A 24,041-nucleotide genomic window follows, 5' to 3' on the forward strand; every position below is an offset into this window, starting at 1 on the left:
GAGTACAGAATATAGGGCTAATGGAAGGACTCTTGGTAGTGTCGATGAGCAGAGAGATCTCGGGGTACATGTGCATAGCTCCCTGAAAGTTGGCACCCAGGTTGATAAGGTTGTTAAGAAGGCGTACGATGTGTTAGCTTTTATTGGTAGAGGGATTGAATTTTGGAGCCGTGAGGTCATGTTACAACTGTACAAAACTCTGGTGCAGCCACACTTGGAGTATTGCGTACAGTTCTGGTCGCCACATTATAAGAAAGAGGTGGAGGCATTGGAAAGGGTGCAGAGGAGATTTACCAGGATGTTGCCTGGTATGGTGGGAAGGTCTTATGAGGAAAGGCTGAGGGACTTGAGGTTATTTTCATTGGAGAGAAGAAGGTTGAGAGGTGACCTGATTGAGGCATACAAGATGATCCAAGGATTGGATAGGGTGGACAGTGAGAGCCTTTTTCCTCGGATGGTGATGGCTAACACGAGGGGACATAGCTTTAAATTAAGGAGTGGTAATTGTAGGATGGATATCAGAGGTAGGTTCTTTACTCAGAGGGTAGTAAGATCGTGGAATGCCCTGCCTGCAGCAGTTGTGGACTCGCCAACTTTAAGGGCGTTCAAATGGTCAGTGGATAGGCATATGGATAATATTGGAATAGTTTAGGTTAGAGGGTCATTAGATTGGTTCCACTGGTCGGCGCAACATCGAGGGCCGAAGGGCCTGTACTGCGCTGGAATGTTCTATGTTCTATTATTTCTTATACATTAACCACATTCCCATTGTGTCTTCCTGTTGGAATCTGAACAACTTCAAATTGCTTTTCTGTCTGGAAGATCATTCCAAACATTTCTCTCCACATTTTTCCTGGTTTGTGTTTGAAGTGTATTTCACTCACACCCTTTGTTTGCTTTGGGGTAATAATTATTGTTGTTTATCTCTACCACTTTGACACCATCTTTCCAAACCGTTTTCTCTGTCAAGAATGTAACCTGTGCCGTGTTGCTGTTGGTGGGTGTTTATTGTGTATGGAATTGCTCAGTGCTGTTTTGTAACCTTGTATTTTATTACTGTTGGAAAATTGTTTGAAAGCTTTATGAGGAATGGATGGTGCAGTCAGCTAACACACCTTCCAGGTTAGAAGCAGAGGGCACAACCTCAGGCTAAAGGGACAATCCTTTAAAACACAGATGAGGAGGAATTTCATCAGCCAGAGAGTGGTGAACCTGTGGAACTCTTTGTCACAGAAGGCTGTGGAGGCCGGGTCACTGAGTGTCTTTAAGACAGAGATAGATAGGTTCTTGATTAATATCGGGATCGGGGTTAAGGGGAAAAGGCAGGAGAATGGGGATGAGAAAAATATCAGCCATGATGGAATGGCGGAGCAGACTCGATGGGCCGAGTGGCCTCATTCTGCTGCAGTGTCTCATGGTCTTCCTAGCCTGATGAAGGGGCTTATCCAGACGCGAAATGTTGGCTCTATTTTCTCCCACCACAGATGCTGTCAGACCTGCTGAGATTTTCCAGCATTTCCTGTTTGTGTTTCAGATTCCAGCATCCGCAGTATTTTGCTTTCAGCTTCCTAGTGGGTTAGAATTCCAGTGCGTCGATACTGATTTGAGCACGATTCTGGGATGGAATCCTCAGTGACTCCCTGAGGTGCTTTATCCTTCCTTGACCCCTAACATTTTACAGGTTTGATCATCGCTTCTTTTATATTGTCCAGCTCAGTGAAGATTATATTTGATTGGTGCCAATCTCAGTACAATAGACACATCCTCAGAAATGGCTTTTGTCTCTGACTCCACATGGAATTTCACCAGGGATCTTTCCTGGGATCCCTCCCACTCCTTATCTGTGTTCTGCCTCTCTTGTGCCAGTCTCTGGGTAGATGTGGGCTTTTGGATCTTAACTGGTGACAGTTGACTTAATGTATTCACTTTTTCCTCGGCCCGTAACCATGGTGTGTGCTGTCAGACCGTCTGAAGGATGTTTAGTCATGGATAAATTCAAACATTTCTCTGTATCCGATTTAAACAGGCGGCATAACCTTAAAATAAGAATTGAGTGATGCCAGAAGCACTCACCTTGTGTAGAAATCTGGGGCACTTCACCCTCAATGTCAATAGAAAATTTCGAAGCTGTGATTTTTATCAAGCAAGGTTATGGAATGAGGATCAGTGAATGGAATTAAGAGTCAGAGTGACTGTGACCGAATTGAATGAATGGGATGGTGTTGGATAACCTCCTCCCGCTCCTCTTGTTACCTGCAGTATTTGCCCCTCTCTATTTTCTCATTTCCCTGACTGTCCCCGTGTGCTGCATCCTCCCCTGTGGATAGGCCAGATGGATGGCCAGCTTTCCCACTCCTGCCAGCGTATTTATCCCAAGCCCTCAGGAGGTGTTTGACACTGATGTATTTTGGTCCCTTATTTGCATTTCCTAATGATGCATGGCCTGCTCTGGAGAACCAGGTGGAGACGCACTGGTGTCACCGTATCTTTCTCCATACACTGTCACTGCGGCACATCAAACCTCGATCATTCTCCTGACTCATTCCTGTTCACTATTCAATCCTCTTCTCAGTTTAGGTATAAGTTTGACTCACTCAGAGGCTGTTTGTGCGGGATTGTTGCAGGATTAGGGTTGGGGAATGCACAGTAAGAAGTCTCTTTAACCTGGTTGAAGTCCAATAGGTTTATTTGGTAGCACGAGCTTTTGGAGCAGCGCCACCAAATAAACCTGTTGGACTTTAACCTGGTGTTGTGAGGCTTCTTACCCACCTACCCCAGTCCAACCGGCGTCTCCGCACCTGGGGGAATGGACAGAGGGAAAGATTGGTTCAAACGCCCCTGGCTGGAATTTCGTCAGACCCTCTGTCAATCCCATGGTCCGTATGGAATTAGCAGCTTTTGATACCGGAGGAGGAAATGTGTGACGGGGTAGAAGGGAAACCCCTGTCCTTTCTCATTCATGCAATTTTCCTGTCCTGTTCCAGTAGCATTTACCTGGATACAATTGCAAACAGCTGGCTACGGTCAAACTTCCTTTGGGAGTTTCCTGTCTCCCTGTGCTGCTGGTTTAGCTGCCAAAGCCGCTGCAGACTGTTTTGAGTCTGGTGGTTTTCGGTTGCATGTAATTCAATTTTACAGCGCAAACCGTCATCTAAAACTTGCAACTTTTCACAGTGGAAACCTTGTGCACACTTCCTCAACACCTCAAACCATCACCCCCCCCACCGCCCCTGACTCTCCCCCCTCCCTGACTCCCCCCCACCACCCCCACCACCGTCCCTGACTCCTCCCCCCCCACCCCCCACCACCACCGTCCCTACCCCCCCCTCCCCCCCCCCCCCCCGGCTCCCCCCGCCCTGGCTCTGCTTTCTTACTGCTGGCCTGACATCTGGTCCTAGATGAACCTTTTAACAATGAGGGGGAGAGTGGGAGAGTCAGAAATTGTTATCTTCACCCCAGCACAGGTTCCTTCCCTCAGTTCCATCCCTCCCCAGTGGGAGGTGCTGTCTAAGGAAGACTCTGCCCAATGGCGGCGCGCTGTTGGACTATCTCCATCGCCAGAAGCACCTGCTTCCACCCGTTCCTCCTCTCATCCCCAACGCCCGTCCGTGTCTTTGTAATCCCTAAACTCTAGTATTTTACAAATAAAACGGAGAATGCTGGAAATACTCAGCAGATCTGGCAGCATCTGTGGAGAGAGAAACAGAGTCAGTGCTTAAGGTCGGAGACGCACGAATAATCTGAAGTGTTTGTAAAGAGTGTCGGTATTTCAATCTGAGTACCTGACCCCCCACCCCCAGTCTTGTGGGTCGTTAATACGGAGGGAGGAATGATGCAGCAGGAAGGAGTTGTAGCTACGAAATGGAGAAGGAATCAGTGAAAGGCCAGCTAAACTCCTACCCTTCCCTGGTTGCTGGTGATTGCCATTTTCCTGTCTTCCGTTAAGGACCATTTCCAAACTCGGATTCTGGGACAGACTAGCGTGGGTGTTTATTGTTGCTGGTTCTCGCTCATTGGCACCAGCAGGAAAGTGGATGTATTTACATCCATTCATGGGCATTGGGTGTCGATGGCTGGCCAGCATTTATTGCCCATCTCTAGTTGCTCTTGTTCAGAGGGCAGCTGAGAGTCAACCACATTGCTGTGGATCTGGAGTCACATGTAGGCCAGACCGGGTAAGCAGATTTCCTTCCCTAAAGGACGTTATTGAACCAAATGGGTTTTTCTGACAATTGACAATGGTGTCACGATCATCAGCAGATTCTTAATTCCAGATTTTTTTATTGAATTGAAATTTTGATTTGATTTTATTATTGTCACATGTATTAACATACAGTAAAAAGTATTGTTTCTTGCGTGCTATACAGACAAAGCATACAGTTCATAAAGAAGGAAATGAGACAGTGCAGAATGCAGTGTTAATGCGAGGTAGGTCCATTCAAAAGTCTGATGGCAGCAGGGAAGAAGCTGTTCTTGAGTTGGTTGGTACATGACCTTAGACTTTTGTATCTTTTTCCTGATAGAAGAAGTGGAAGAGAGAATGTCCAGGATGTGTGGTGGCCTTAATTATGCTGGCTGCTTTTCCAAGGCAGCGGGAAGTGTAGACAGAGTCAGTGGATGGGAGGCTGGTTTGCATGATGGATTGGGCTACATTCATGACCATTTGTAGTTCCCTGCAGTGTTGGGCAGAGCAGGAGCCCAGACCAAGCTGTGATATCATCAGAAAGAATGCTTTCTATGGTGTATCTGTAAAAGTTGATGAGAGTCTTAGCTGACATGCCAAATTTCCTTAATCTTCTGAGATTCCACCTTCTGCTGTGTCGGGATTTGAACCTGGGTCCCCAGAACATTAGCTGAGCTTTGGATTAGTAGTCTAACGTTAATACCACTAGGCCATCGCCTTCCCACTTTTGAATTAGGGAACACTTTCTGGTCTCTCCCCCACTGTCCTCGCACCATACCCCAGTTCACCTCCCCCAAATAGTTGAGGGAAGCTGAGTTTCCGCTATAGGTCCTCTGGCCCCGCTCTACCTGAGTTCAGCTCAACTCTGCACAGATCAGAACTCAATCTGGTTCCTCAGCAAAGAGTGGAGTCAGAGAGGGAGAGAGAATTATAGTCACTGGTCACTCCATTCAGGAGGTTTAAAACGAGGACATTGGCCTGGATTCAAACTGAACTCCAGGAGTTAAATTTCTTGTTTCATTTCTCCATCGTGTAAAACTGTGCCACAAAAACAGACGTGTGTTGGGTTTTCTTTATCTGCATCCATTTTGGGTTTTACCCCAGGTGAGGTAAAGCTCAAAATGGCCGTTTCAGGTTAGGGATTGTTTATTTTTATTATTTTGTGAGAGGATTTCCTTGCAGCCAGAAACCAGTCGTTAATATTTGCATCAAGCAGTCAATTAAGGGATTAGTTTCCACTTGTCAGCAAGAATGTGGTTGTGTTGTGGGCCGGCGTTCTCACCCCCCTGCCTGTCAGAAAGGGATTGGCTGCACCGTCCTGTTGTTGACAGTAGGTGTAGCCTGTCACGCGCCCAAACTCCTTCACCACCGAGGCCCTACAGCCCTGTGTTCTCACGATTATTCTGTGGAGGAGACACCAAAGAGTAGATAATGTACAACACTCAAAGTCTCAGAGATTCCACAATCAAAACCTTAAACAGATCCAGTGAGCCAACCCCCTATCTGTGATAGCTGTACACCAATGAATGGAATGTATGTTAACTATTGCGCTGTCTGCATACAGAGATACACCTGGGTTCTGTCAGCTGGGATTCAGTGGATTACAGACCTTTGAGCCATAAGATTGTGATCCAATCATATCTGGTCATTGTGCAGTTGGTGGGATCTTACTGTGCACAAATTGACTGCACCCTTCTGCTCACCATCCCATCCTCCACCTTGGTGCTCTCCTCTTCACTTCACCCCAATTTCCTCCCTCTCCCTTTCTCTTTCGATAAACATACACTCTGATTCCAGAAGTCCCAATCCTGTTTGCTTGCAGTCGGAGTGAACATGTCAATCCCATTGAGCCATAACTTCCTGACTCCCCTTCATCGGATTTAGGGGATGCCCCATTAATGCGCAGGGAAATCCCTTTCGGAACTTCCCAGGTATGTTTCCGAAGGTGGGGGAGTCCAGAACTAGGGGTTATAGTTTGAGGATAAGGGGTAAACCTTTTAGAACTGAGGTGAGGAGAAATTTCTTCACCCAGAGGAGGATGAATGTGTGGAATTCACTCCCACAGAAAGTAGCTGAGGCCAAAACATTGTGTGATTTTTAGAAGAAATTAGATATAACTTCTGGGGCTAAAGGGATCGAGGGATATGGGGCAAAGGGGGGGCATCAGGATATTGAATTCCATGATCAAGATGAATGGTGGAGCAGGCTCGAAGGGCCAAATGGCCTCTTCCTGCTTCGAGTTTGTATGTAAGGGTTTACTCAGAAATTGTTCAGATATGCTAATTTCCCCCGGACAATCGCGCTGCCAATTTTATCCTCCTGATTACTCTCTGAAGGAAAAAAATCAGTTCGAACTTCAGAGTAATTATTTTAAGCCCCGTGTGGGACACCGGACCCTTCCAGGGTCTCATCCGGTCAAACACTCCACCCCCCCATGGTATTCCCCAACCCACCCCATGTCTGACCTGCCCCCAGTCCCTGATTTTCGAACCCCCTTCAGCCAATGTTCAACCTCTCGTTCCCACATTCCATCCACTTACCTTAGAAACGTATCTTCTCCCTTTCAGTGGCACCTTTAAACGCAGCTGCTTTACGGCAGCTAGTGCTGTAAGAAGGTTGCGTGAGCGCCTTCGCTCCGCTCCATTTACGTTCTACCCCTGGAGCCAGGATGTTGTTCGCTGTTCCAGTCTCACCCAGCCGGAGTGGGGAAGATGGGGTGGGTCGGAGTGGTAATCTGCCGTTAATTGTCACCGTGGGGAATGTTAAGGGCCAATACTTTCTTGTATTTGTGTTTGTTACTATTTCCAGATGTTTCTGCTTTGTCTTCTGTCTTGGGAGAGACGTTCCTCAAATTTCAATCCAGGATCTCCTCCATCTCCCTGCGGAGCCGTGCAGGCGCCCCGGTTTATCCGGTTACTCCCTGGATTCTGCACAGACGTATCCGCCTGGATTACATAAGAGATTGGAGGAATGGCCACAGAGCCACCCTCTCTGACCCATGGAATGAGCACAACCGTAAAACTATGGCTGGGCAGAGGCAGTGTCCAAAAATGATCATCGTATTTTGTCTTACCTGCTGTCTGATGGCCACCTGAATGTTTTTATTTATTTATTAGTCACAAGTGAGGCTTACATTAACACTGCAATGAAGTTACTGTGAAATTCCCCTAGTCGCCACAGTTTGGCACCTGTTTGGGTCATTACACCTAACCAGCATGTCTTTCAGACTGTGGGAGGAAACTGGAGCACCCGGAGGAAACCCACGCAGACACGGGGAGAATGTGCAAACTCCACACAGACAGCGACTCAAGCCAGGAATCGAACCCAGGTCCCTGGTGCTGTGAAGCAGCAGTGTTAAGCACTTGTTACCGTGCTGTATAACAGGCGGGGTTTTTCTACATGGGCCTGAGCTGCAGAAGTGAAGGTTTTTGCAAGTTTTCTGTTCATTTGTACTTCTGTGCCTGACCCCTCCCACTCAATTCTTTTTATAAACAATCGCTGCCCACCACAGCTCAAAGTTACGCGTCAGAATTTCAGAGCTTTTGTTTCTTTCCGGTTGAAGATTATTCAGCTGTGGTTTGGGGGTGAGCGAGTGGTGACTCGCTTATCTCCTGAGTCACAGGTTGTGGGTTGAAGCCCCACAGTCTCACACTCGCGCGCAGCACTGAAGGAGTGCTGCTGTGTGGATCAGAATGTGAGACAAGCCTGTCTGTTCAGGAGGATGTGACCAGCCACTTAAACAGTAACTGCCCTTCATAAGAACATAAACGGTAAGAGTAAGAGTTAACCCCTGGATCGGCCCTGATGTTTAATATCATTGCTGATCTACTGCTCCAACTCCAATTTGCTGCCCAGTCCTTACATATTCCTGTGATTCCTTGAGCAATCCTAAATCTAATAGGGTGGCACAGTAATTAACACTGCTGCCTCACAGAGCCAGGGATCCCGGTTCGATTCCCAGCTCGGGTCACCGTCTATGTGGAGATTGCATGTTCTCCCCATGTCTGCATGGGTTTCCTCCCACAGTCCAAAGATGTGCGGGTTAGGTGGATTGGCTGTGCTAAATTGACCCTTAGAGTCTCCCTGAGATTGTCAGGGTAAGTGGGGTTTTGGGGGTAGGACCTGAGGGGGGATTGTGGTTGGTGCAGGCTCAATGGGCTGAGTGGCCTCCTTCCGCACTGTAGGGATTCTATGAATTCTAACTCCGATGTGAATGTTTTCAACAATGAAACATCCATAGCCCACAGGGGCAGCGAATCCCAAAGATTCACAGCAACTGAGTGAAAAATGTTTCCTCAACTCCATTTTAAACAATGGTGCTTTATTCTGAGGCTATGCCCCGTGTTCTAGATTGTCCAATCAGGGATTCAAACCCCCACCCCCCCCTCAGTGTCTATCCTGCCAAGCTTCCTCAGAACCTTGTACATTTCAGTGGGATCTCATTCCTTGGAACTCCAGGGACCTTGTCCAATTTATTTTTATCTTTGCGCAGGATGTGGGAGTTGCTGACCAAGCCAGCATTTATTGTCCATCCCTAGTTGTTCTTGGGAAGGTGGTGATGTGCGACCTCCTGGAACTGCTGCAGTCTGTGTGGTGTAGGTACATCCACAACGCTGTTAGGAAGGGAGGTCTGGGATTTTGACCCAGCGACAGTGAGGGAACGGCGATTACATTTCCAAGTCAGGATGGAGTGTGGTTTGGAGGGGAACTTGCAGGTGGGGTGGTGTTCCCAGGTATCTGCTGCCCTTGTCCTTTTATGTGGTGGAGGGTGCAGGTTTGGAGGAGCCTTGGTGTAGTGCGTCTTGTGGATGGTACTCAGTGCTGCCCCTGTGTGCCGCTGGTGGAGGGAGTGGTGTTTAATGTGGTGGATACGTTGCCAATCAACTGGGCAGCTTTGTCCAGGATGGTCAACACTTGGCCCAAGTGGTCAACAATTCTCACCCCATTCACTCAACCAGACAGATACTGGCCGGGGGTGGGGGTGGAGGGGGGGTGCTACTGTGTCGTGATCCCCTTCTCCCCCTGCCCCTGAGGGCAGTCAGTGCAATTACAATTATTTATAGGCTTTTTTTTGATATTGCAGAAAGTGAGGAAATGAGTGAAATTAATTCAAGCAATGCTGGAATGAAAAATATTTGTTTTAAATGAAGCTTATCCACGGAATGGTGAGTTTGTGGGCCAGATGTCCGGTTAATGCTGTGACAATTAACTGATTTACAGAAACGGGATAAATATCTCACTGGGAATAGGATTGGAGGTTTTGGGGATATAAACAGATGGAAATGATCTGACATAAATACAGATTATCAAATAATTAATCGTTGAGGAGTTGCCTTTTCAGTATTTTTTACCGGTTTGTTTTTGCCTTGCTGAGGTTATCTGTTTTTTTTTTCCCCAACACAGTTTTTCAAAAGATGATCTATCCATTTATTTTCTCAGGATTTGCTGTGCTTCTGGCTTCTTAATCCATTCCCTGCTCTGCCCCCACCCCCGGCCAAATTGCGTCCGACAACTCCTTTCATTTATTTCATCTGCTGCTGATGGAATTTTGCGCCTCTGAGATCGACTGCTTTGTTTCTCGCTATCTACGCTTCAAAACTGTTTCATTACAGACAGTGCTGTGGGACACCTCGAGGATCTGATAGCGTTGTATATAAATGGAAGTTCCTTCATTCTCCCTGTCCTGTCCTTGAACTGTAACAAGTCCTATTGTATTATCTTGCACACATCACCAGATAACGAATGCTGGGCTCGCGGCGCTTTGAATTGTTTATTACACTGATTTCGCAAATTTTTGTCTCTTTCCACCTTGTTGAAAAGTCCAACGTAAACTGTGTCTTGAATTTTAATTTGTAGAATTTTTTTTTTAACCATGTTTTGCGTCCAGCTTTGACAAAGGGTCAAAACATCAGCTCTTTCCTTACAGATGCTGCCAGGCTTGCTGAGATTTTCCAGCGTTTTTTCTTTTGCGTTAAGCACGTTGCTACCTCAATTGCAGAGTCATTGAAATGCCAAACTGAGACGGGAGGCCGGCTGAATGGACGAGTAATGAGCTCGGAGGATTGTCCTGTGGCTTCAGGGCCAGGGCAAGGTGGGAATGAACAACACTGACTGAGTCCATTTCAGACAGTCTGGTTAATCTTAAGGATGGTGAAATCCCACACACGCTTTGACCTCCAACCCATTAATCACCATTTCTGCTGAGTAATCTATCAAGCTCTCATTTGAATTTGAGATTTAGCAGCTTCCACATTCACTACTCTCTGAGTAAAATGGTTAAATTCCCTGTTCAGGATTCGTCTTTCCAGTTTCCTTCTCTGTTCAAAAAGACAAACCTCTACACCCCCTAAATCTCTGAACCTCCCTGAACACGTGCCTGGTCTTTGACTGGGTGATTACTATCAATGTTCCATCTTTCCCAATGCTTGGGTCATATTTATCCAATCGAGTTTCTAATTTCCCCAAGGCAGGGGCAAGTTTTTTTACACAGAGGGTGGTGAGTGGCTGGAACTCACTGCCGGGGGGGTGTGGTAGTGGAAGCAGATACGATAGTGACCTTTTAAGGGGCGTCTGGACAAATACATGAATAGGATGGGAATAGGGGGATATGGTCCCTGGAAGGGTAGGGGGTTTTAGTTCAGTCAGGCAGCATGGTCGGTGCAGGCTTGGAGGGCCGAAGGGCCTGTTCCTGTGCTGTAATTCTCTTTGTTCTTTGTTCATTCAGAAAGATGGGTGGAATCCACGCTGAAGAGGCTATAGCTGAGCTTTGAAGGGAGATTAAATGGGGAGACAGAACCCATAAGAAGTGGGAGTGAGCATGGGTGATGGAAGGAGCAATTAGCCAAGTGCCAATTTTGACTTTGCATTCCTCTTTATTCATTCACAAGATGGTTTATGCAGCTTTAGTCACTCGAGCTACAGTCTCAGCCCCTCAATTCTATAGTTGAGTGGGGAGATTGCTTAATAATGGGGAGATTCCTTAACAATTAGGGAGATTCCTGAAGTTCCCCTACGTGACCCTGGAATTACACCTGGTGATGCCTGGGTTTAGGGGAAGTTGAGTGGGATTTTTTATTGTCGCCGCTGATCCTGAGCAGAAGTCAGCTGAGTGCGGATGTTTTGTGACTGAATTTAGATATGCAAACTGCACAGATTTAGTTTCTCTCTCACTGAGGAAATTTCACTCTGTCTGATTGAGGAAGTGAAGTTCCAGTGAAGCTGAAACTGAAAGCTGTAATGATGGTAATGAGAATGGGCCGGTGGGGGGGAGTGACTCTCTGTGCAGCGGGTAACAGTGCATCAGTCTGGCTTCTTCAGATCTCGTGTCCACAGAGGGTTGACAGCAATTTAACTGTGTGGACTCAGGAGCGAGAATGAAACATTCGACAATAAAGGTCGTGTACTTGCGTCTGTGTAAAGGTACTTGAATCTTATTTAATGAAATTGGAAATAGTTTGCAAGTCTGGAAGCAGATGCGAGGGTAACTTCCAAATCCCAATTGCATAAATCTTTCTAATGGTAAACTTACTGAGCCGCATAGAAAACATGCAGGGAAACTGCAACTAATTAGTTAGCCTTTTCATATAGTCTGTACAGGTCTGATGGGCCAATTGGCCTGCCCCTATGCAGTATAATTCTGTGAGCCTACAAAAAAGGCAATTTTGCCTCCAATTCCCACCATAACAGCTGTAATTCGCAGAGATTCTGTTGTGTTAAAGATTGGAATCTGGGCAGATTTCTGAGGTTATCTCCTGTGTGGAATCAGTCAGTTAACCGAGTTTTGGCTTTTGATCTCCTGTTGGCAGCGAGAGGTTCACTGTCTGTTGTGCTGCGATTGGATGGAGTGAGTTGTTTGTGTTGGTGATTCTCGCTGCTTTTTGTTGAAGTTGGGAGTGAGCCCATTCCGAGGTGTTTGATCTTCCCGGGAGCCGGAAAGTTGCTGCGTCTCAGTTCTGCTGATATGGACACGGCAGCGAGCTGACCCACAACGACATGCAGTAATTACTGGACGCAGGGACAATCACACCACTGATTTTACAGAATCACCTCCCAGACAATCCTGACTTTAAACTACCCAAAAGATCAGACCCAAATGGTGGGCACTGGGGAAGTGGAGTGGGTTTTTGTGAATTTTATGCTCGTCAGAGAGAGATACTAAAACCAGAAAATATGCTGTCCCCATCAAACACTCCCAGGACGGGTACAGCATGGGGTTAGATACAGTTGCACGAAGCTAAGTGGCAAAATAAATAACCCCCAAAAAAATCCAGTTCCCTCCCTCCACAGAAATGAACCATTTTCCATCACAAGTTTAATTTACTCTGTTCTCAAAGGCCAATTGATTGGGAGGTTTCAGCAAGTTCTCCCATTTCCCTGTCTGACTTTACTTAAGGGCATCTTGTAGGCTGCCTACACTGTCCCCATCAAGCATTGTAAGAAGTCTCACAACACCAAACGTAGGAGCAGCAAGCGCTCCGAAAGCTAGTGGCTTTTGCTACCAACTAAACCTGATGGACTTTAACCTGGTGTTGTGAGACTTCTTACTTACTGTGTTTATCCCAGTCCAATGCCGGCGTCTCCACATCATGCCCATCAAACACTCCCAGGACAGGGACAGCACAGGGTTAGAGACAGAGTAAAGTGTATTACACACTGCTGCAATACAGCACCTGAACCTCGGAAGAGGTCTCACTATTTTGACCGTGGAACATTTTTCTCTTTCCCGTGACATCATTGCCTGCCTATCAGTGAATCTGTTAAATTGTGTCAAATGAAAGGATTTTTTTTTTTTTGCCTTTAGTTCATGCTATAACAAACTAGTTTCAGACTTGCTGGAACTTATTTCAGGGTTGCAGTTGATCAAATAGTCCATGTGGAAACATCGCTTCATTACCAAGGCTGCCAAAAATAACTGACTGTTCTGGCCAGTGTGTGAGCAATATTGTGTCCACAATATCCACGTTACCCCACCCCACCCCCCTGCCCCAAACACCTTCGGAGGGGACAGTATTTGTTCGTCCACTTCCACTCAGCCTAGGGCACACCTGAAGAAATTGCAAAGATGTCTGATTGAAACAGCAAACGTGTCCAAACATTAGTTGGAATTGGCCTGAAGGAATGTGAATTAAACCGGTGTAAATCTCCCAAATCAGGATTTCCTGATGGGACTAATCTTCGCTTTTTGAGCATGTTTTTTCTGTGTAAAGTTCAGCCTTGAACAGTTTGCTCACATTGAATCAATCTCTACTGTTCCCTGCTTTTAATTATCTGCCGTAACGGCATCTGTGCCCCCTTTTGGGGCTTTTTATCAGTTTTTGAAATGGGACAATCTCTGAGGTAAGGGGGTTGTTGTAATCTAGAACACATTCTGTTAAAAGGGAATCCGATTCCACAAGAACTTTCAAATGGCAGTAGGGTATACATGGGACATCAATATTAATTTGCAGGGTTATGGTGTAAGCCAAACCCTGCAATTAAAATGTGGGACTAAATTGTGAGTGAGCTGGCATGGGAAAGATGGACTGAATAGCCTCCAGTCAGGCTGTAAAATTCTGAGGAGTAAATTATAAAGGAAGGAAAAGTATTTAAAGATACTTTGTCCGATCTCTGAAGGTATTCTTTAACTCCAGTGAATGAATTATATTTTGTTGTTTAATTGTGGGTGACATCACATTTACTGCCCATCTCTAGTTGTCTTTGGACGGTGATGTTGGATATTACCCTTGATCCGTGATGGTGCTTTTCCCATGGAAGAAATTCCAGAATCGGGGTGGGGTTTTCCAGACTTATCATTCCAGTTGGCCCATGGCAGTTTCTTTTGCTGGATATTTTTGATCCCTGTCTGGGTGGATCTCACTGCAGGAGATATTGCAGCTTAGTGGAAATCCCATTGAATTGAAGCGGGAAGATCGATTTGGAAACCTCGTGGAACCCAAAGGATGAATGTTTTACCCATTCAAAGAGAGTGCAGTTTTCAAGATGTTACTTGTGGGGGTGGCTCGTTGGTGTAGGGGTTAAAGACAGGAAGGTACACTTACCCGCTGATCCCTCGTGTCATTCCAGAACTCTCCGTTTTCAAGCTCGCCTGACACTAACTGTGCATTTATTTTGATTAGGCTGAATAATTCCAGTCAGGCCTTTGATTAAAGTCTGCAGGAAAGTGTTTTTTTTTGTATCAAGAATGTTACTCAGGCAGTAGATGTCAGCCTGCTGGTGCCTAATGCAAAGAGAATGGACCTGAAGCTAATTCCTATTTGGAAATTTCTTCAGTTTTCTGCGTTTATGAAGTTCTCTGGGCTTTATTTCAGAGACGGATCTGAAAACTGACTAAATGCTGTGTGGAGAGAGGAAGAAGCTATTCTTCAACAACTTGTCCCAGGTCCAAGCTCCCAATTCTGGTCTTTGTTGCACCAGCAAGCTCCTGAGAGGGAAAAGCAGATCAGAGAAAGAGTTGTTTCTTGGCTTTCTACTCCAACCCTCACACAGGCCTGAACGCTACAGGCTGCTGACATTGTACACAGGTCACAGGAGATCACAGTTCAAAGACTCGGTGGGAAGAAAATAATTAGATATTATCTTGATCTCCAAGATGTAATCTACAAGATGCCCTTAAGTAAAGTCATGCAGGGAAATGGGAGAACTTGCTGAAACCTCCCAATCAATTGGCCTTTGAGAACAGAGTAAATTAAACTTGTGATGGAAAATGGTTCGTTTCTGTCAGGGGAGGGAACTGGATGTTTTTGGGGTGTTATTTATTTTGCCGTTTAGCTTCGTGCAACTGGAATGCCCTGATCTTTGCTCAGTTGTTTTCTTTCAGTCTCGTTGCAATGCAATCCAGTTTATGAAACATGCCTAAAGGCCATAAAGAGATTGCAGTGCCTGACTCCAGGGGCCAATACTTCAGTCAAACCTTTTACAATCATTCTGGGTCTCTGTTCAATTCACATGTTTCAGATGGTTCTGGTCTGGAGCAGAAGCGGTGGGTCGTCCAGCCAGTGTGTAGTCGTTGCCAAGAACGGTGACCTGGGCTGCGTGTAACTCAATGTGGGATCAGGGGTGATGGGGGACAGGCAGGGGAACGGGGATGAGAAAAATATCAGCTGCGATTGAACGGTGGAGCAGACTCGATGGGTCGAGTGGCCTAATTCTGCTCCTATGTCATATAATCTTACGGTGGGCAGACAAGGCTCAGGATTTGGTTAGACTCGAACGAATTCACATTGAAGAGAAAGTGGCCCGGCTATGAGAAGCTGCGCTAATGAGCGAGTATTGAGCTGGTTAGGGTCTGTCTGAGTCATTGATGTTATTGCTTTAATTTTCCACAGAGATCCGGGCTCAGCTCCTGGAACAGTTGAAATGTTTGGATCAGCAGTCGGAGGCTCGAGTGCAGCTCCTTCAAGATCTTCAGGACTTCTTCCGGAAAAAATCGGAGATTGAGATGGATTACTCGAGGAACCTGGAGAAGCTGGCGGAGCGTTTCATGGCCAAGACCAGAAGCACCAAAGACCACCTGCAATTCAAGTGAGTCGTTTAAACCAGGGAGAGCCATTGGCTGGATTCCAGCCTGTTCACTCCCGGTTTGTAATATTACACAACTACCACATCCTCAAACCCTTCCATTACATATTGGCCGAACACTTGATGCGCTTTTTGCAGCGATGGCAGTAGGTAAATTAGGGTGAGGTGCCATCTCACAACTCCCCCCCCCACCCCCACCAACCCCAAACCCACCCCCTCAATAGACCATAAAACATAGGAGCAGAATTAGGCCACTCAGCCCATCGAGTCTGCTCCACCATTCAATCATGGCTGATATTTTCCTCATCCCCGTTCTCCTGCCTTTTCCCCATAACCCCCGATCCCCTTATTAATCAGGAACCTATCTATCGCTGTCTTAAAGACACTCAATGACCCGGCCTCCACAGCCTTCTGCAGTAAAAAGTTCCACAGATTCCCCACTCTCTGGCTGAAGAAATTCCTCCTCATCTCTGTTTTAAAGGATCGTCCCTTTAGCCTGAGGTTGTGCCCTCTGGTTCTAGATTTTCCTACTAGTGAAAACATCCTTTCCACATCCATCCCATTCCATCCCAGTATCCTGCAAGTTTCAATAAGATCCCCTCTCATCCTTCTAAACTCCAATGAGTACAGACCCAGAGTCCTCAACTGTTCCTCATACAACAAGCTCTTCATTCCAGGGATAGGAGTGGTTGTGTTTGTTGGTGTGTGTGTGGGTGTGTGTGGGTGTGGGGGTGTGGGTGTGTGAGGGGGGAGAGAGAGAGAAGCCTATAATTGAATAAATAGTCAAGTCAGTTGACCCCAATCTATACCATAATAGGGGTTGGTGTGGGCTGTCGGGCGGTAGTGGGCAGTCCGATTTTTTAAAGAAATATTTTTTCAAAGTGTGGGAATGTAGTGGGGTGGCAAAAATAAAAGGCAGCCCCCACCCCCCTCATTATCTGTGCAGACCCCCCTGGATTTATCTGGTTCTGGGGTCCATGGGACATCTCTGTAGCACCTACTAACGGGTCTTGGCACCACCCAGACTGATGGATTTGCCAGTAGCTCCCAAGGGATTTGAGGAAATGCTTTTTCACCCAGAGGGTGCTGGGAGTCTGGAATTCTCTGCCTGAAAGGGTGGTCAGGGCGGGAACCCTGAACATTTAAGAAGCATTTAGATGAGCACTTGAAATACTGGAGCGTACAAGGCTACAGACCAAGTACTGGGAAAAGGAATGATGTGGAGTTGCTGACACTGGACTGGGATGGGCATGCTAAGAAATCTCACAACACCAGGTTAAAGTCCAACAGGTTTATTTGGTAGCACGAGCTTTCGGAGTATCACTGACCTGATGAAGGAGCAGTGCTCCGAAAGCTCGTGCTACCAAATAAACCTGCTGGAATTTAACCTGATGTGGTGAGGCTTCTTGCTGGGAAAAGGAATTAAAATAGATAGGTGCTTGATGGCCAGGGCAGGCATGAAGGGCCGAATGGCCTCTTTCTGTGCTGTAAAACTCTGTGTTTAAGGATGGGAAGCCCTCTCCTGCGAGGGTCGGAAGTCCCACGCTGTCCGAATTTAGTTCTCTCGCAGCACGAGGCTTGAATGGGTCAGCTCTGAACTAACTTTTGTTCCTGGGGATTGGGGTAGGTGAGTCGTCACATCCTATGGGCGCCCCCACTCTCCCCCCCCCCCCCCCCCCCCCCCATCCACACACATCCCTTCCCGCCCTCCTTCCCCACACACACACACACACACACACACACACACACACACACACACACACACACACACATCCCCCCCGCCAAACCAAACTGTAATATTCAGTCCCATCCGATTAGGAACCGTGCTATTCTCGGTAAGGTAGGGTTTGGAAGGTTTCGATCTGCAGCTTTCCTGATTCTGTAGACAGAGGCTGATGTCCCGTTCCTCTGCAGCAAGTTGGGGTTAAATGCTTATCGATTTTATTAACGGTTAAGTATCCAAGCAAACACACAGCCAATGCCTGAGATTTAAACAGATACTGCCTGATAATCATTCTGTGATTCCACCTCTCTGATCTCATCCACTTTATCTCCCGACTTCCCCAACGCTGCCCCCGGTTTGTAAACTCAACTAAAACGTGAAGTTTATTTATTAGTCGGCCTATATTAACACTGCAATGAAGTTACTGTGAAAATCCACTAGTCGCCACACTCCGGTGCCTGTTCGGGTACACTGAGGGAGAATTTAGCATGGCTAATGCACCTGAGTGTTGGACTATGGGAGGAACCCCACGCAGACACGGGGAGAATGTGCAAACTCCGCAAGACAGTGACCCAAGCCGGGAATCGAATCCGGATCCCTGGCGCTGTGAGGTAGCAGTGCTAACCACGGCGTCACCATGCCAACCTAAAAAGGTCACTGGATCACTCTGACCCTAATCGTCAGTCTTGGTTTGGCATTGGCTGTTGTCAGTTCAGCATGCAAAGACTTGAAGCAGCCTTGTTCTGTCACCCAGGGTATAATATCGCATCTCTTTCCATGTACAATCGAGACAAAGATGTGTTCATGAGCAGGTTAGAAATAACCAAGGCTATTTTGGAAGATGACAGTTGCAGCCTCACAAATATATCCACACTCTCCATCCCCTCGACAGCTCGTAACCTCGATGCCTTAAAAATCTCAACTAACTGGGGGAGGGTTTCATTGAGAAAGAAAGCAGGTTAAGGGTTAATGGAAGGTTATGAAATAAGTGTCAAAAAGCTTTATTAAAATTTCATCCTGATGTTGGTTTAAATTCTGTACCCCTGAGGGCAGTGAGACCTCCCTGGAGTTCAGCAAGTCTTCTCCACACCTTGTTTCTTATCCATTAGTATGTTAGGCCTACACTAGTGCAGGAGATTAGAAAGGCTTTTAACTGTTGCTGACCTCTGCCAAGGTTTCATTCAGGAATGTTTTAGAATATAATGTGTGCAATTATAGATATTCCCCATTGCACTGCCTGTTTTAATCTGTGCACACTTTCTGTGCCATTCCACAATTTTCTTTCTTGTTCCCATGGCCTGTTACTCCACTCAGCTGGGGGGAATGGGGATCGTTTGACTGGGAGAGTTCTATGCAATGCTGGGATAGGCTGAGTGGATCTCGGGTGTCCAACAGCTTTGAGGTTCTTGGAGAGAGCCGGGAGACTGGGCGGCGTGGAGCCGGGAGACTGGGCGGCGTGGAGCCGGGAGACTGGGCGGCGTGGAGCCGGGAGACTGGGCGGCGTGGAGCCGGGAGACTGGGCGGCGTGGAGCCGGGAGACTGGGCGGCGTGGAGCCGGGAGACTGGGCGGCGTGGAGCCGGGAGACTGGGCGGCGTGGAGCCGGGGGACTGGGCACCGTGGAGCCGGGGGACTGGGCGGCGTGGAGCCGGGAGACTGGGCACCGTGGAGCAGGGAGACTGGGCGGCGTGGAGCCGGGAGACTGGGCGGCGTGGAGCCGGGAGACTGGGCGGCGTGGAGCCGGGAACCAATCAAGTGGAGGGTATAAGAAAGAACATTGTTGTAATCGGGAACTGTACGGTTCAGGGGTTAGATATAGTTCACTGCAGCTGAGAGCGAGAGTCCAGTTGCTGTGATCCGTTATGGATATCCGTGACGTAGGGACTAAGAAAGGGATAGGAGCAGCTCGGGACAAAATTGAAAAACAAAGAAAAAGGTGGTAATTGCTAAATTATTACCTGTGCCACAAATATCTGGGAGCTGTATCATTCAGAAGACTGTACTTCACTGGCTGCAAAGCATCTTAAGGACAGCATGGTGGCACAGTGGTTAGCACTGCTGTCTCACAGTGCCAGGGACCCAGGTTCAATTCCAGCCTTGGGATTGTGGGGTTATGGGAATAGGCCCTGGGTGGGATTGTGGTCGGTCCAGACTCGATGGGCCAAATGACCACCTTCTGCACTGTAGGGATTCCATGGATTCTATCTTGGGATGTCCTGAGGTGGTGAAAAGTGCTATCTAAATGCAGGCTCTTTGTTGTCTATAGGCTGGAATTGCTCACATCATCTAAATGCTAGAGTAGATTTTCAAGTGATAAACTCATTAGTAAATCTGGAAATACTCAGCATGTCAGGCAGCATCTGTGGAGAGAAATGGTGGTGTAACGGTATGACCCAGGGTGACACTCTACCTAACCCTAGTCCCACCACCACTGATGCTGAAACTTGAATTCAGTAAAAAGATCTGGAATTAAAGTCTGACAATGACCATGAAACCATTGTCAATTATCATTAGTGAACCAGATGGGTTTTCTTTTAATGTCATTGAGGGAAAGAAATCTACTGTCCTTACCCCGGCCTGGCCTACATGTGACTCCAGAGCCACAGCAATGTGGTCGACTCACAACTGCCCTGTGAAATGGGCAACGCCTGCTGGCTTAGCCAGTGACACCCACATCCCATCAATAAAAATAACATCTCAGGTGGGGCTGACCTTTCACCCGAGCTCGAGAAAGAAATGGAAGCATTTTTAGTGGGTGCAAAAAAGAACAAAGGGGAATCTCTGTGATAGGGTGGACAACAGGAGAGAACAAATGATGAAAAGGTCAGAGAGATTGGGAATGGATGTGGTAAAGATCAAAATGTTTGTCTGGAAGAGTAAAATTTATTTATTAGAAATAAGTAAGGCTTACATTAACACTGCAATGAAGTTATTGTGAAATTCCCCTAGTCGCCACAGTCCGGTGCCCGTTCGGGTCAACGTAACCTAACCAGCACGTCTTTCAGACTGTGGGAGAAAACCGGAGCACCCGGATAAACCCACGCAGGCACGGGGAAAGCATGCAGACTCTGCACAGACAGTGACCCAAGCCGGGAATCGAACCTGGGTCCCTGGCCCTGTGAGGCAGCAGTGCCTCAAGATGCCTCGCAGCCAGTGAAGTACAGTAGAGTACCGTGTCGAGGCAGGGATGGCTACACAGGAGCCATCAGAATGCAACGTGAAGAGAAAAATGAGACAAACATGAAATTATCGAAACAAAAACAGAAAATGCTGGAAATACTCAGCAGGTCTGGCAGCATCTGTATCGATTCTGATCTTTCTGCAGAAACTCGCACAGTTCTGTGGAACTCAAAACATTAATTCTGTTTCTTTCTCCTCAGACGCTGCCAGACCTGCTGAGTTTATCCAATATTTTCTCTTTTTTGTTTCACGTTTCCAGCATCCGCAGTATTTTGTGAATTTAACTAAGGAAATGTAATAAATGTAATTTTCATATAGACTGGACCAATCAAATCAGTAAATGTGACCTGGAAGATAAGTTTGTAGAATGCATTTGTGACAGTTTCCTGGACCAGCTTGGGATAAAACTGTTTTCAATCTGGTGCAGTCTAACGAGGCAGAGTTTGTTAGAAATATCATCATAATATCAGCGATCATAATACCATTGAATCCCATGTTAAGTTTAAAACAAAACTCCAATTACAAACAAGAATCATCAAATTCGAGGACAATTACATGGGAATGAGGGGAGTGTTTTTTGCGGTTGATTGGGTAAATGGACTAAGAAATATTGAAATAAATGAGCAATGGGAAACAATTCAGAATTTTCTACAAAAATACATTTAGTTGGAAAACAAACTCAGCGAGAAAGATCCATCTGTGTCTCACTAAAGTTGTATTAAAATAAAAGGACAGGTTTATAATGTTATAAAGAATACTACTGGGTCTGAGGATTGCATGTGATTTATAAACCAGCAAAGAGCCACAGAAAGTTGATAAATAGGGAAAATGTAGAATATGACAGTAAACTAGCCAGGAATATATAAACAGTTTATAAAAGCTTTTAAAATTACATAAAAAGGAGGAGAGTAGCTAAAGTAAATGCCAGTCCTTCAGGAAGAATGATCATGAGGCACACGGAAATGGCAAACATCCTCACAAAGACGTAAGTTACCCCGCAGGAGTAAAGTTTTAAGCTTGGAGCTAATAAGAGTAGTTAATTGAGATCATCAGAGAAAAAGCATTAGAGAAACTGTAAGAGCTAAAATCTGACAATTTGCAGGATCTAACAGTCTATATCCCAGGGTTCTAAACAAACGGCAGAGATGGTGGATGCATTGGCCAGGATTTTCCAACTGTTTACAGGTTTCATGCCATTTAAAAGTATTCTGGTTTTCTATTCTTAAAACCGAAGTTAATAACCTCGCACTCACCTATATTTCTGCCGCCTTAGTGTCCACTCATTTAACCAGTTTCTCTGTCTCTGCTGCATCTTTGTGTCCCCCTCACCGTTTGCATTCCTCTCTAACTTTAGATTTAAAGTTAGCAAATGTTATTCAAGATAGAGGAAGAGCGAAAGCTAGCAATTACAAACAAGTCCCTGCAACATCAGTTAGCGGGCAAGTGCTGGAATCTATTGTTAAGGAAGTCTTAATGCCCTTAGGAAATTATATTATTAGAACAATTAGTCTTACAAAAGGGAAATTCTGTTTGACAAATTTATTTGAGGATGTAACTTGTAGGGTAAATAAAAGGGTCTCAGTGGATGTGGTGTATTTGTATTTCCAAAAGGCATTCAGTAAGTTATCACATTAAAAGGTTAACACACAAGAAAGGGCTCACAGAGTTGGGGGTGGTATATTAACATGGATAGAGATTGGCTAACACACAGGAAGCAGAGATTAGCCAGGAGTTGGGGGGAGTTCCAGTTTGTCAAGCTGTGACTAGCGGAGTGTCACAGGGATCGGTGGTGGGTGGTGATATTTATAGTCTTAATGGTTTCCATAAAGAGGTAGTAACGTATTGAAGTTTGTGCAAAGTTTAATGCAAATTTAGAAGGGGTTGCAAACTATGAGGAGGACACAAAAAGATGCAGCAGAAAGAGAGAGCAACTAGTTAAATGAGTGGTCAATGACGTGGTAGAAATATAATGTGAGTGTGAGGTTATGAGCTTTAGTTTTAAGAATAGAAAAGCAGAGTACTTTTAAAAGGCGTGAAATCTGTAAATGTTGATATTCAGAGAGACGCTGGTTTACTCATACAAGAAAAGTTAGAATGCAGATACAGCCAGAAATTAGGAAAGCAAATGGCAGCTCGAAGATGTCTTGCTGCAATTGGCAAGACTGGGATACGGTCTCCATCCCTAAGGAAGGGAATACTTAAAGCATGGGATGAGAGGTTGCTCTGAGAGTAAATTCCAAAGGATATAATGAGAGGTGATCTCATTCCGGGAAACTCGATGAACTTGGAGTTCAGAGTTCTAATATAAATAATAAGCACCCTATACGTTTCTGGTCTGTGGAAATATGGTGACAATTTTCCGGAAAAGAATCTTGTTAAAATCGCTTTCAGTTTCAGTAATCCCCAGCTCCAGAAGCTGATAGATTCCAGGTTGTCAATGGGTCTGTTTTATGTTCACTGCAGGGAGTCACTCTTATATTAATGTATTTTGTTTTATGTGACACTAATTCACCCCAACAAATTGCCATCAATAACAGACTTGTTCACCATTTCGACAACTCAAGACATGGCAAAGATCTTTCTGACCAATGAAATGGTTAAAGTGACTACCTGTTGTATTGTAGGAAATGCAGCAGCCAATTTGTGCACAGCAAGCTCCCACAAAGAGCACTGTGATAATGACCAGATAATCCTGTTTTATTGGTGTTAGCTGAGGGGCGAATATTGGTCAGGATTCCAGGAAAATCTCCCTTGTTCTTCTCCAAATGCTGCTGTGCGATCGTTCACACCTACCTGAGAAGGCAGGTGGGACCTTGGTTTTACTGTCTCTCCGACAGTGCAGCACTCCCTGGTTACTGAGCTGCAGGGGTCAGCCTGGATACCTGTGCAGTGACACGGGGGCGGTGAGAGTGGATACCCCCTAACCATTGCTGACACCTGAACACACCCAGCTGTGGGGGGGAGGTTGTGGATGTTGCTGAATTTGGAGAATCGCTGACCTCAGCAGCTGGGCGGGATTGTGACGATCTCACCAGAATGTGGAAGTTCCGATTCTCCCCTTCTCGTGGCTGAGTTTATGTTTAGAACACGTGTACTGAGAACCCACCTGTCCCACACACCCCAGCCCATTCTTCGAGCATCTGTAGACTTCAGGCCGTTCTGTTAACCCTTTATGCAGCCAACCTCAGTGTAGTGCAGTTGTCAAAATTAACAGATGTCGCGAAGATGAGTGGCAGAGCAAAGTGTGCACAGGACGCTGGAAGTCTGCAGACGGATATAGATATTCCAAGTGAGGGTCTGTCACATGGAGTACAATGTTGGTAAATGTGAGGTCATCCATTTTGGTCGGAATAACAGCAAAATGGGCGATTATTTAAATGGTAAAAAATTGCAGCATGCTGCTGTGCAGAGGGATCTGGGTGTCCTTGTGCATGAATCAC

General features: G+C 46.2%; 1 protein-coding gene across 1 annotated transcript in view; it reads left to right on the forward strand.

Annotated features, from left to right (window-relative positions):
• Nucleotides 1-24,041, forward strand: part of srgap2 (SLIT-ROBO Rho GTPase activating protein 2) — a 182,716-nt gene that overhangs the window by 70,830 nt on the left and 87,845 nt on the right. Inside the window, exon 3 of the mRNA XM_080209671.1 lies at nucleotides 15,508-15,703. Coding sequence (XP_080065797.1) covers nucleotides 15,508-15,703 — 196 coding nt within the window. The remainder of the gene's footprint in view (nucleotides 1-15,507; nucleotides 15,704-24,041) is intronic.

The sequence above is a fragment of the Carcharhinus amblyrhynchos genome, chromosome 22 (genome assembly GCF_965287045.1).
Source record: "Carcharhinus amblyrhynchos chromosome 22, sCarAmb.v2.hapA, whole genome shotgun sequence".
Taxonomy (NCBI): domain Eukaryota; kingdom Metazoa; phylum Chordata; class Chondrichthyes; order Carcharhiniformes; family Carcharhinidae; genus Carcharhinus; species Carcharhinus amblyrhynchos.